Raw genomic sequence first — 14,313 nt, 5'->3', positions numbered from 1 at the left:
GGCATCCTCTACGTTTAGAGGAAACAAGGCTTCTACACCAGCACAGACAACGAGTTCTTTACTATAAGAGCAGTGAGACTGTGGAATTCTCTGCCTGAGCAGGTGGTCATGGTGAACTCTGTAAAAGAGCCCAAAAGGGGTCTGGATGCATTTTTGGAGAATAATAACATCGCTGGTTATGGATACTAGATTTATAGCGACAGAACATTGATCCAGGGATTTATTCTGACTGCCATATTGGAGTCGGGAAAGGATTTTAACTCTAGTATGAGGGTTTTTTGCCTTCCTCTGGATCAACTCAGTAGTGACATATTAAGGTTATAGGTTGAACTTGATGGACTCTTGTTTTTTTTTAACCTTATGAACTATGTTACTATAATATATAGAGAATTTATTTTATAATTTTTTTGAATATTTTTTTCACTGTGAAAAAAAAAATGTTTTTATTTCTTTTTTACACTTTACTTTTTTTTTTTTTGTTTACTATTATGCTTATGTCTGTCAGTTTTACATTGACAGTCATCATAGGATAGAAGTTCAACCTCTACCTCAGGTAGAGGCTAATCTGCCTCTGTTGCCATGTCAGGCATCCGGTTGCCATGGCAACCAACGTCGCTCTGCTTTCGCTCTGCTTTCGCTTTGCAGAGCGCCGATCGGTCAGAGGGATCTACCTCCCTCTGTAACCCTAATAGACGTTGAGTTCACAGTGACCGTAGCATCTATAGGGTCAACTTAGGATCGGAGCGCAGCTGAGGGCGGCCTCCTGCGACGGGGCCACCCTCTCCTGCGATCGCTTCACTGAGTAAAGCGATGGAAGAGAGGGGGAAGGAGGTGACCCCCGCGCTATCACTGCTATCGGTCCGTCTGTATTGACAGACCAATAGCAGCAATCACCAGCCAGGGACCGCTGCAATTGGTCCCTGGCCAGCTTCAAGGAGGCTCGACTGTGCAGCACAGCCAAGCTCAATAAACTGTCACAGCGCCCGGTGGGAAGTCATCCCTAATCACCACGTACATGTACCAGACTTTGCGTCAAGAAGTTAAAATTTAAAAAGCATTAACATTTCCAAGAAAACATAAACATATTTTACCTGGGAAGTCAGCAGAAGGATAGGGATCTTTGATTTCATTTACATTAGATTCAAATTCATCTATCTTAAGCTGCAAATTAAAGAACAGAACTTTAACATTACAATATAGAACATCCAATTGAAAAAGATCACACAGTTATACATCTTCAAGTAAATTTTGTACAGGGTAATTTAAAAAAATGCACAATTATAGCCTTGGTATTCATAACTGTAAGAACATAAATGTATTAACATTAGCAGATACACAATCTATTCAAGTTTTATCTATATACTACAGATGTTCAAAGTGATTTCCATTGGTGACACGACAGATGTCTAGGCAGCAGTCCAGTTCTGTCCAGACATGTGCAGCACTTTTTGTGCGTGCACATTTTAAAAAGTTACGCACATTACTGAGGAATGTCTACTGGAAATGTTGGCTAGACATTCTATTGGGGTCCAAAGTGTCAAAATATACTTCAGAAATATATGGCTACACACAGAACCTTTAATTACTGAAACCCAGAGCAGCATAGGGAGCTATGATGCTGATAGTTTGGGTCCTTAAACTTGCAAATTTGCTAAGGCACCCATTTTCCCCTGTGTCCCCTATTTAAATCAATGCCCAACCCTTAAACCTACTGTGTCCTATGTCAAAGGCCTCTCACTTAACCAGCCAGCCCCCTGCTCTGTACTGACAAGGGAGAATAATCCCAAAACAGCTGTCTACAGATCAGTATTTCTTCCTTCTAGGAAAGCACCTGACATGGCATATAATCCCCAATCATCTCTTAATGCTCTTTAAAGGGGTACTCAGGTGGAAAACAAATGTTTTTAAATTGGTAAAAAAAAAAAAAAAAAAACTGGTGCCAGAAAGTTAAACAAATTTGTAAATTGCTTTTATTTAAAAATTTTTAGCCATTCAGTACTTATCAGTTGCCGTACACTACAGAGAAAGTAGAGTAGTTCTTTCCAGTCTGACAACAAAGCTCTGCTGACACCCCTGTCCCTGTTGTCTGGAAATGCCTAGAGTAGAAGCAAATCCCCAATAACAAAGCTCTTCTGCGCTGAATAGTTCCTGACACAGACAGAGGTGTCAGCAGAGAGCACTGTGGTCTGACTGGAAGGAGGTATACACATTTTCTGCAGTATACAGCAGATGATAAGTACTAGATTAGAAGTTAGTTTGAAAAAAAAAATGTTTCAACCGGAGTTTCCCTTTAAAAGTAAAACACAGATTAGAAGGAATGCTACTGCCAATACTTTGCATACTTCTCTTTTTTTTTTCATTGAGCATTGCAGGGCCCATAAGACTCCAAATACCAGTTTGGCCATCTCCCCAAGAAAACACAATGCCCACCCTCCCATTCCCACTTTTATCTGGAAGTAAAATTTTAATTTTTTTAAATAAAATTACCTTAGCTGTTGTTGGTATTCCATCCCCCTTGGCTTTTTGTTCTAATTTTCTAGCTAGTAATAGCTTTTCTTCTTCTGATTTATCGGGTTGTGTTCTAAAAAGAATATGTAACACAAAAGGGGAAGTGAGAGAGAAGGGGTGCATAAAAATATAAAATGTTACTTTTTTCATCCAATTAAACGTGTGATTATTTGTGACAAAAAACAACCCCAAGTTCCCGTGTTTGTGTGTTGATTAATCTTCCTAAAATGGTCTATATCCCTTTTTATTAAATAGACCACCCGCTGTCTACTTAAGAACACAGATTAGTCCAATGTTCATTATAATTCAAGAGGATGAAAAAATACTAGATATATGTTTTTATCTTAAAGATACTAAGCCAGATGCCAAGAATCCACACAGGTTCTAAACTAGATATGACTAGATATGATTAACAAGATGCTATGTCCAAATATTCACTGTCATGCTATTATAGCATATGAAGAGTGTAAAATAGCATAATAGATAAAAAGTCCCCTTCTAAACAATCCAGTTATTTATACTTGGATTGTTATTAAAGCTGCTCTTTCAGACATGTTTTTGAGCAAGTATACATTGGGTTTTTCTACTACAAAAATGCTCTGTGATTTGAATAAAATGCCCAGACCGGACAGCATGTCAAATTCTGGACCAAATATTTCCAGCCTATGTACTTGGGGGCTTTTCCTACTGGCACACTTTTTGACTCCATTTATGATTCTCCTATAGTGTTTTATTAAACCCGGAGAAAGATCCACTTGATTGTGAATCTAATAGGCTGATATTGTTGTTGAATTAGATTCTAAAATTCTTAGTTTTGGCCAATCATCTTTAAGGAGCTATGCGGCGGAAAAAACTTGTCTCCTATCCGCAGCATTGGAGATAAGTGTCTAATCGTAGATCTCCCGTAAGGGCCCCTGGCTTTGCTCCTCTAATGCGCGTGTCATACCCAGCACGGAAGCTGGTTGAAACACGCCCCCCCTATTCATCTCTATGGGAGAGCTGGAGTTCATGTGTCTCTGCCTCTTCCATAGTGCTGAATGGAGGGGGCGTGTTTCAACCAGCTTCCGTGCTGGATGCAACACGTCATCACAGGAGCAGAGCCGGGGCTGAGCTGAGGCCCCTGCGGTCGGACCCCCGCGATAAAACACTTATCTCCTATCCCGCGTATAGGGGATGAGTTTTTTCCGCTGCATATTTCCTTTATTAAGGCAATTTTAGAGGTCATTTATTCTGCCCATTCAGGATTTATGCAAGGCAGATCTACCTCTGAGTGATTTTGTCACATACAGGTCCTTTCTCAAATTAAAGCTGTCCTAAAGGCTGCTTTTGCTCTGGCTTCTCTAGATGCTGCTAAGGCAGTTGTCTTATGCAAACAGCCATTCCTCCTGGATTTGCCCTAACTTTGGTAAATGGATTGATATTCTTTAAACTGCCCCTAGACTCCACACCTTAATGAATAATATTTTTTTCTTATTTCCCCCTTGGCGAAACTCGCCATGGATGCCCTTATCTCGACTTTGTTGTTCACCTTATCAGTGGAACTAACATTTCTCTGTAACATGTTTGGAAACATGCTGGTTTTCGAGGAATTGTCAATTATCAGCAAGAGGATCGCATTGGACGTTATGCAATGAAAAGGTACTATATATGTCTCAACTCTCTGTTATGCTGCCATTGACAATTTCACTGGACTTCGCATCAATTGGTACAAATCTGTCTTCTGTCTTCGGTTACTGGAGGGGAGTTGTCTTGAATAGTTTGTGGGTGGCAAGTGATAAACTCCTTAAAATCTTTGGGGACCATTATTAATAGGGATTACTTGCAAGAATAGTTCTACTCCTGGAGTATGTGCATGCTATGTTTTGTGTGTGGTCGATCCTTCGTTCAAGGTACTTGGGCACATTAACCTCATAAAAATGGTTATGATACCTAAATGCCTATATTAACTGGAGCATGTTTCACAGGTGATTTCCCAAGCCTTTTCTGCATTCTCTATGTCCCACTTGGGGTCCAACCTGCTCTAAATTGAGCCTATCTATCCTACAGCACCCTAAGGAACTGGGATGGATAACTATTCCTGATATCTACCTCTTTTTGGAGGGCCAGCTGCAGTATCTTTGTAAGTGGATGGAGGTATAGGTGTTACCTAATAGGTATCATCTGGCTCATTTCCCTGACTTGAGTCGGTGGCCGGTACTAGATGGAGTACTTTATGCGGGAATGCAAATTTTACCCTTAAACACGGAGGTAGAGGGCTGTTACATGTCTCCTTAGTTATGAGGATGTCATCTTGAAATCACCTTTGAGGTATAATCTGTTATTTTCCCATTTTTCTGATGTTTCAGATTGTGCCTCTGGGATATGGCACCGGTTTCCTTAAAGGGGTACTCCAGAGGATTTATATATTACTTCTAAACAAAAATCTTGAGCCTTCCAGTACTTATGGTGAAAGTTGTGTAGCTCCAGTCTGACCACATGAGCAGAAACTGTCCAGAGCATGAGCATATCCCCACAGCAAAATCCTCCTGCTTTGTACAGTTCTGGACACAAACAGAGGTGGAAGCAGAAGGCACTGTGGTCAGACTGGATGTTACGCTATGCACTCCGGCCTCACACGCTGGCAGTGAGCGCATGGTCCCCTTACCTTCTGCTGCCGACGGGGCTGGGACTCGCATCGTGGGAAGCGCCTGCATGCGAGCCCCAGTCTGTCACTCTCCGGGTGTTTCTCCTGCCTCCGCCTCTCTGCTCCGGCGCGTGTGTCCCTGTCCCTTAGGGCGTGCGCGCGTCGGAGCTTTAAGATTTAAAGGGCCAGTACGCTCATTAGTGTAACCACCTGTGGCTTATTTATAAATTTCCCCACCCTCCTCAATTCTCTGCCGGATCTTTGTTGCCTTGTGCCCTAGAGAAAGCGTTCCATTGTATTGCCTTGCCGTGTACCAGATCTCCTGCTCTTGTGACTTGACCTTGCTCCTTTGCCGTCTGCCTACTGATCTCCTGCTACGTCCTGACTACGCTACTGTGCCGCCTGCCCTGACCTACTGCTATCCCGACTACGAGTTGCCTCATCCTTCCTGTGCCTCGCATATCCTCAGCCGCCTGTGTGGTAGAGCCGTGCCAGGGGTAGTGACCTGGGTGTTGCCTGCAGCTTCAAGCCCATCCTGCTTTGCAGCGGGGTTTGGTGAAGACCAGCAGCACCTTAGACTCCGCTCCATGGTACAGTCCGAGTCATCTGCCACACAGGTCCAGCGGATCCACATACACCGGAGTTCCTGTCTTCAGCAACGTGAGTGTTACACTGGAAATAACTACACAACTTCTTCTGGAGCATACAGCTGATAAGTACTGGAAGGCTTAAATAGTCCCTGTCATTAGGAAAAACCTTTGACATGTCCTAGCGGTAGGGGTCAGTGTTCAGACCTCTGTCGATTAGGAAAACAAGCCAGGAGAATTATGTGCTCCTCACCCTGCCTTCCCTCCTCCTGCCTGTGTCACATGACACTCTCATACACTTACATGGTGAGTTTGTCTTGATCACATAACACAAAGCCGAAAGAGAACACACTGAGTGCAAACTTCTCCTGACTTGTTCTCCTCATTGATGGAGGTCTGAACACAGTGGCCATTTAAAATGTTTAAATAGAAGTAATTTACAAATCTGTATAACTTTCTGGCACCAGTTGATTTGAAAATAATTTTTTCCTCCAGAATACCCCTTTAACCCCTAGCAGACGCAGAGCAAAAACACCATACTAGCGTAAACACTAGCTGTGTGATGATTGAGACGGGATGGCTGCTAATATCTATTTGAGGCCATCTCAGCACACCACTGGGGGGTCCTAACCGGGGAATCACTGCATTTCCATGTCTATCCGGTCTCCAGTGACCCAGAAGAAGAGGGTGATCGGTTCCATGACAGCACCAATCACCCTTTTGTATTAGGTGGGAGGAGGATGTGACACCAGATCTGGGATTGTTATGACCAATTATGACCACCCGTGGGAGGTTTAACCTCCTGTTGCTCCTTTCTACCCGGAATAAGGCTAGCAGAGTGCAGACGCCGAGCTGTGCTGGGCCATGTGGTGCATCTAGCCCCATCCACCCCATGTGACCTCTCCATAGATTAGGGTAGAACAGGCAGCAGTGTCTGCTGTATGACACAGGCCCTACCTTAAAGTACTGTGGACTGCCCCAGCGTTTTTTGGGGTACAGATTTATTTTTTACATACTTTGTGGCCAGACCCTCTTTGGTTAGTAAATAGCCCACCCCGCTGTTGATCATTGATCAGCTTTTACTGGGGTGCAGGCTGCTTTTTGGGGGTATGAAGTTTTTGTTTTTGTCTTTTGGGGCTATACGGTCTGTGCCACTAGCAACTGTTCTGGGCTGTTTGACCGTACCATACCCCTTGTGCCATAATTACTGGGGTCTTTTTTTTTTTGGTCTTTTTTTGTAGGAGTCTATTTCCGTGCCACCAGCTACTGTTCTGTGCTTCACTGTGTAGATTTTTTTGTATTCTGCATGTCCTGCCACCACATCACTAATCAGTGACGCACACCACTGATGGGTATCTGCTCTTTTATGGTAAGGACTTCTACAAAACTTAACATTGTATGTAACTTTTTCATCTTGTTTTATTTTTTTTTAATATACACCCTGTTCCAAATTATTATGCAAAATCTATTTAAGTGTCACAAAGATTAAATATTTAGTTTTTCAGTTTAGCTCATGGATGGCATTGTGTCTCAGGGCTCTTTTGATCAAATCAACAAATCTCGAACACCTGTGATAATTAGATTGCCAGGTGAGCCCAAATTCCACATTATTAATCAGAGCACCATTTTCAAGCAATATGGGGAATAAGGCTGGGTCCACACTACGTTTTGTCCCATACGGGAGCGCATACGGCAGGGGGGAGCTAAAAGCTCGCGCTCCCGTATGTTACCGTATGCGCTCCCGTATGTCATTCACTTCAATGAGCCGACCGGAGTGAAACGTTCGGTCCGGTCGGCTCATTTTTGCGCCGTATGCGCTTTTACAACCGGACCTAAAACCGTGGTTGACCACGGTTTTAGGTCCGGTTGTAAAAGCGCATACGGCGCAAAAATGAGCCGACCGGACCGAACGTTTCACTCCGGTCGGCTCATTGAAGTGAATGACATACGGGAGCGCATACGGTCACATACGGGAGCGCGAGCTTTTAGCTCCCTCCTGCCGTATGCGCTCCCGTATGGGACAAAACGTAGTGTGAACCCAGCCTCAAACGGATTTCTCTGCTGCCGAAAAGAGTGAAATAGTTCAATGCCTTGGACGAGGTATGAAAACATTAGATATTTCACGAAAACTTAAATGGGCACTGTCAGATACAAAAACTTTTGATATGTTGTAAAGCATGCAAAACCAATAGGTTTTGCAATTGCTTTCATTAGAAAATTTTCAGTATTTCATACTAAAAAAAAGCCAGTCAAACAACTGCCCCTCTGTTTGCTTGGACACATACTAGTCCTGCTGTGTCCATGCGTCATCACCTATGTCATGGACCCACTTCCTTGATTGACAGTTCTGAGCGCAGGGCTCACAGCTGGAGGAAAAATCCTCCCACTGTCAGCTTGTGTCCCGCTACTGTCAGTGAGGATAAGCTGGGAGTTGTAGTTTTGCTAATGCTAGGGGAGATGTGAGCAGACAGCATATTGAGGGAAGGGGCGGAGACCTGCAGTGAGGCCACACACCTTCCCTTTGAGAGGAATTCAGACTAGTGAGCAAATTACATTAAAAGTGTAATAAAATAAATAAATAAAGGTACTAGAAGCATAAAAACTAAACGTACATGGTTAGGATTAGGTACTGAGTGATATGTTTAAAAAAATGTTTTTTGTTGGATCTGACGGGTGCACTTTAAGCATGATCATCGCACTATTAAGAAATTTGTGGCAGATTCAGAGCACGGATGGGTTCATGCAGATAAAGGCACATTGAGGAAGATTTCTGTCAGATCCATGCATCAGATCAAGAGAGCAGCTATTAAAATACCATTGCATAGCAGCAAACAGATATTTGATGCTGCTGGTGCCTCTGGAGTCCCATGGACATCAAGGTGTAGAGTACTCCAGAGTCTTGCAACTGTGCATAAACCATCTATTCGGCCACCACTAACCAATGCTCACAAGCAGAAATGGCTGCATTGGGTAGAAAAATAGATGAAGACTAATCATCAGTGAACAGTCCTGTTCACTGATGAGTGTCGTGCAACCCTGGATAGTCCAGATGGATGGAGTAGTGGATAGTTGGTGGACGGCCACCCTGTCCAAACAAGGTTGCTACGTCAGCAAGGTGGTGGTGGAGTCATGTTTTGGGCCGAAGGTGTAAAGATGACCTCTGCAACGTATGTGGAGTTTCTGACTGACCACTTTCTTCCCTGGTACCGAAGGAAGAACTATGCTTTCTGTAATAAAATCATCTTCATGCATGACAATGCATGCACCATCTCATTTCTTTATCGAAGAGCCGAGGTAAGTGCTCTCAAATCACCCAAGTGCAAGTAAAAAGTGCAAGTGTTCACACAAAAAAACGTGCACGAAGATGCGGTCTATCGCAAGCCCTTCTCCGAAAGGAGAGAGGCCCCCCAACAAACCAAACCCTTCGCCTCCGGGCCAAAAGGCACCTGCAAGGTTCCAGGTACAATGTCCCCTTTCGCCAAAGCTACTCAGGGACCGAAAGTGTTCCCAGCAGACAACTAGGCGTTAACAAGGTTGTCATGAAGGAACCAGTAAAACCGGTTTGGCATCCTGCGGAAGCAGGGTTGCTACGGGGTATAGCAGGGAGGTGAGGAACCTCATGGCCACACACACCTCCCCTAGACCGGCAGGATGGACACCCAGAAGGGCTACCGCACCCTACCAAATCCTAGAGAACAAACAGAACACAAAAAATGGACACAGTGACAAAAATAAATAAATTAGTGGATGTGCGCAGTGTGTAATACTGCCCAGACATCCGACCAGATGTATAAAAATTCCCTGATCCTAGGCGGAAGGCTGGGATACTAAGGGTGAGTGCCCAGAAGAGTGAGAGAAAAAGTGCATGCTACGTGCTTTCCTTCAAGTGGGGTTGCTAATCCCAAGTGAATTCTGGCACCCTGGAGTCACCACTCCCAGGGCACTTGTGCACCTCGGTCTTCACTCTACCCGGACCTTAAGGCCAGAACCAGCAGGAACAGGTCTCATAAGAGATGAATGCTGTCCTCCACAGCCATCCCTGGTACACCTGTCCTGTGTGGTTCCCCATCCTGCCTTAGTGGTCTTCCACACCGACAACCAACAGGAAAGGTACTACACTTGATCTTAGCCAAAAGGCAGAGAAGCAATAACCATCTCATGCTGCAAAGAATACCTTTGGATCAATGGCTGCTATGGGGATAAAAGGAGAGAAAGTCATGGTGTGTCCTCCATCCTCCCCTGACCTTAATCATATTGAGAAACTTTGGAGCATCCAAACAGCAGCTCTGGGAGGCTATTCTGACATCTTGCAAACAAATTCAAGCAGAAACTGTCCAAAAACTCACAAGTTCAATGGATGCAAGATTTGTGAAGCTGCTATGAAATAAGGGTAAACAAGTAAATAAAAAATATATAATTTGCAAAATAATTTGGAACAGGGTGTACATGTACACATTTTCAATACAGTTTTAAACCTAGTTATAACCCCCCTATAAAAATAAAAAATGGTCCAAAGGATATTTTCAACAGAGAAGGCCTTCAACTGGTGGCACCTGGTGAAACCCAACACTTTCTCTATAAAAATAAAAAATAGCCTGAAGAATATTTTCGGCAGCGGAGGCCTCCGACAACAAAGCCACTTGAGGAAGATGAAGATCCCACCTTCCTTCTGTCTCTCAATCTCCCCCCCCCGTGTATCTAGTGCTGATGAGCTACCTAGAAGGCAGCATGACAGAGTAAAGCCACAGCCCAAGTACGGAGGAGTGGACCTAAGTACCCCTTGAATTGGAGGTGCCTGGATTGTCCCAGGCCAACACTTTCCAGGTGAGGTCCTCCAAACTGGAAAGGAGGGACAGCCCCAGAAAAAATGCAAATTATGTCGCAAGAGGGGATAAGGAAAGATACCATCTTTCAGTGTGAATCCATGCCCCTGCATCTAGCAATGCTTGAAGGTACACCATACATTCTTTGAGTTTGAAATTTATTATCTTTTTTCTCCTTTTAAACTTCTCCTTATTTTACCCAAATGTACCTGTCCACTGTATATCTACCTAATTAAAAAAAAAATAAAAAAAAAAATACCCCTGATATTACCTCTTGGGGTATATTTCCCAAAATTGTGTCACTGTGTCACTTGCATGGGGATTTCCAAGTTAGCCTCAAAAGCGCACAGTGCTCTCTCCCCACTGAGCTCTACATAGTAACATAGTTCATAAGGTTGATAAAAGACCAGAGTCCATCAAGTTCAACCTATATCCATAATGAGTCCCTGCCGAGTTGATCCAGAGGAAGGCAAAAAAACTAAACAAAAACTCATACTAGTGGTAAAAATTCCTTTCCGACTCCAAATCGGCAATCAGAATAAATCCCTGGATCATCATTCTCTCCCTATAACTCTAGTATCCATAACCTGTTTTAATGTTAAAGGGGTACTCCGGTGGAAAACTTTTCTTTTCAAATGAACTGGTGCCAGAAAGTAAAACAGATTTGTAAATTACTTCTATAAAAAAAATCTTAATCCTTTCAGTATTTTTAGCAGCTGTTTGCTACAGAGGAAAATCTTTATTTTTTTTAATTTCTTTTTTGTGTTGTCCACAGTGCTCTCTGCTGACACCTGATGCCCGTATCAGGAACTTTCCAGAGCAGGAGAAAATCCCCATAGCAAACCTATGCTGTTCTGGACAGTTCCTGACACGGACAGAGGTGTCAGCAGAGAGCACTATGGACAGCATAAAAAAGAAATTCAAAAAGTAAAGAATTTTCCTCTATAGCATACAGCTGCTAAAAAGTACTAAAAGGATTAAGATTTTTTTTTACAGAAGTAATTTACAAATCTGTTTAACTTTCTGGCACCAGTTCATTTAAAAAAATAAATAAAAAAAGGTTCTCCACCGGAGTACCCCTTTAACCCCTTAAGGACCCGGGGTTTTTCCGCTTTTGCATTTTCGTTTTTTCCTCCTGCCCTTTACATAACCGTAACTCTTAAAATTTTGCACCTAAAAATCCATATGATGTCTTATTTTTTGCGCCAGCAATTCTACTTTGTAATGACATCAGTCATTTTACCCAAAAATCTACAGTGAAACTGAAAGAAAAAAAATCATTGTGAGACAAAATTGAAAAAAAAACCCCGCCATTTTGTAACTTTTGGGGGCTTCCGTTTCTACACAGTACATTTTTCGGTAGAAATTACACCTTCTCTTTATTCTGTAGGTCCATACGGTTACAATGATACCCTACTTATATAGGTTTGATTTTGTCGTACTTCTGGAAAAAATCATAACTACATGCAGGAAAATTTATACGTTTAAAATTGTCATCTTCTGACCCCTATAACTTTTTTATTTTTCCGCATATGGGGCAGTATGAGGACTCACTTTTTGCGCCATGATCTGAAGTTTTTAGTGGTACCATTTTTGCCTTGATAGGACTTAGTGACCAAAAATACGCTATTTTAGACTTTGGAATTTTTTTTGCGTACGCCATTGACCGTGCGGTTTAATTAATGATATATTTTTATAATTCGGACATTTCCGCACACGGCGATACCACAAATGTTTATTTTTTTTTACACTTTTTTTTAAATGGGAAAAGGGGGGTGATTCAAACTTTTATTAGAGGAGGGGTTAAATGATCTTTATTCACTTTTTTTTTTGCAATGTTATAGCTCCCATAGGGGGCCATAACACTGCACACACTGATCTTGTACATTGATCACTGGTTTCTTATAGGAAACAGTGATCAATGATTCTGCCGCTTGACTGCTCATGCCTGGATCTCAGGCACTAAGCAGTCATTCGGCGATTGGATAGCATGGAGGCAGGTAGGGATCCTCCGGCTGTCTTGTAAGTTGTTCGGGATGCCGCGATTTCGCCACGGCGATCCCCAACAGCTCCCTGAGCTAACCGGCAGTGATTTAGTTTCACTTTAGATGCAGCGTTCAACTTTGAACGCCGCATCTAAAGGGTTAATAGCGCGCCGCACTGAGATCAGTGCAGTGCGCTATTAGCCATGGGTCCCTGACGTTGTTAGAGGCCGGGCCCGACCCGCTATGACACGGGGCCACGCCGTGGCCTCGCGTTATAGATCGGGAGAGGACTCATGACGTACCGGCACGTCATGGGTCCTTAAGAGGTTAATGTTATAACTCTCCAAAAATGCATCCAGGCCCCTTTTGAATTCATATAGAGTTCACTACGACCACCTCCTCCGGAAGAGAGTCCCACGGTCTCACTGCTCTTACAGTAAAGAAACCCCGTCTGTTCTGGTGTAGAAACCTTCTTTCCTTTAAACAAAGAGAATACCCCCTTGTTATAGATTCAGTCCTGGATATAAATAGATCATGGGAGAGATCTCTGTACGGCCCCCTGATATATTTATACAAAGGTATTAGGTCGCCCCTAAACCTTCTTTTTCTAAACTAAATAACCCTAATTCTGATAATCTCTCTGGGTACTGTAATCCTCCCATTCCCCGTATTACTCTGGTTGCATGTCTTTGAACCCTCTCCAGCTCCACTATATCTTTCTTGTACACTGGTGTCCAGTACTGTACACAGTATTCTATGTGCGGTCTGACTAGTGATTTGTACAGTGGTAGAATTATTTCCTTGTCATAGGCCTCTATTGATGCACCCCATGATTTTTTTTGCCTTGGCAGCAGCTGCCCGACACTGGTCACTACAGCTAAATTTACTATTAAAAACATGTATAGGTAGCTGCAACCCAACAATAGGGACAATAGTATTCCTGCCAGACGAGTACTAATATGAAAAAGGTTGTGTATCCCATACAACCTTGCGAACCATGTAAAAAGTGGGGGTACACTTTACTCAAGTCTGGACTTGATTATCACCAATAAATGGTTGTATATAAAATATATGTAAAAAAATTATGTAGATCCAGTAAATTAATTTAAAACAATTTATTATTACAATGATAGTGCTTGTGGTGTCCTTTGTAGGGCCCTTACCATGATAAGCAAGGTAGTGAATGTATAAAATATTCATACAATGAAATGAAATAAAATAGACATATAATATTCAGGATAAAAAGTGCTGGTATCCCAGTGTGGCAAATAGTCTGTAGCGCTTATAGATGTATGCACGGAGATCATGCCTTGTATGGTTGATTACAAATAGTATGAGTAGCAATGTCTCTGTATAGCTTGTATCTGGTCAGGATACAGCATGCGGTAGCATATTGGTAAGAGGTTAAAATCAATGCGCTCTGCGGCGCCGGGGTTTCCTTGTGTGTATCACACTCTACCCTGACGGCACAGGGATAGAGATTGGTGAGTGGTATATAGATAGTCTCTTAATTGTAATCCTTTGAGTGCATGAGGCTGCGTTCTGCAGCGCTGGAGGCCCCTCAAATGTGGACCACTCTAACCCAGCGGCACAGGGAAAGTTTTTAGTGGATTTTGCACACTGTGCCTCTTACCAGCAATATCCTGGAGCCTGGTTGCTGGAAAAAGGTTTTCGTCGGTGAGACGTTCGCTGGCAGGCTGTATGCGTACAACCCTGGAAGCGTGCTCCAGTAAATTTCTTGTGATCCGGTGAATGATGGTAAAGACCGTGGGGTTTGCCAATACTGG

The 14,313-nt window shown here is 43.0% G+C and overlaps 1 protein-coding gene across 2 annotated transcripts in view; it reads right to left on the bottom strand.

The window, feature by feature from the left end:
- The window catches only part of CACNA1S (calcium voltage-gated channel subunit alpha1 S), a 727,186-nt gene that overhangs the window by 429,973 nt on the left and 282,900 nt on the right, over positions 1-14,313 (bottom strand). For both annotated transcript variants that reach the window (XM_056557608.1, XM_056557607.1), the window contains 2 exons: positions 2,488-2,581; positions 1,092-1,161 (listed from right to left, as the gene is read on the bottom strand). In XM_056557608.1, coding sequence (XP_056413583.1) covers positions 1,092-1,161; positions 2,488-2,581 — 164 coding nt within the window. The remainder of the gene's footprint in view (positions 1-1,091; positions 1,162-2,487; positions 2,582-14,313) is intronic.

This window comes from Hyla sarda, chromosome 2, assembly GCF_029499605.1.
Source record: "Hyla sarda isolate aHylSar1 chromosome 2, aHylSar1.hap1, whole genome shotgun sequence".
NCBI classification, from domain to species: Eukaryota; Metazoa; Chordata; class Amphibia; order Anura; family Hylidae; genus Hyla; species Hyla sarda.
Note: the sequence above shows the minus strand (reverse complement) of the source record. Positions and strands in the feature narration are given on the sequence as shown.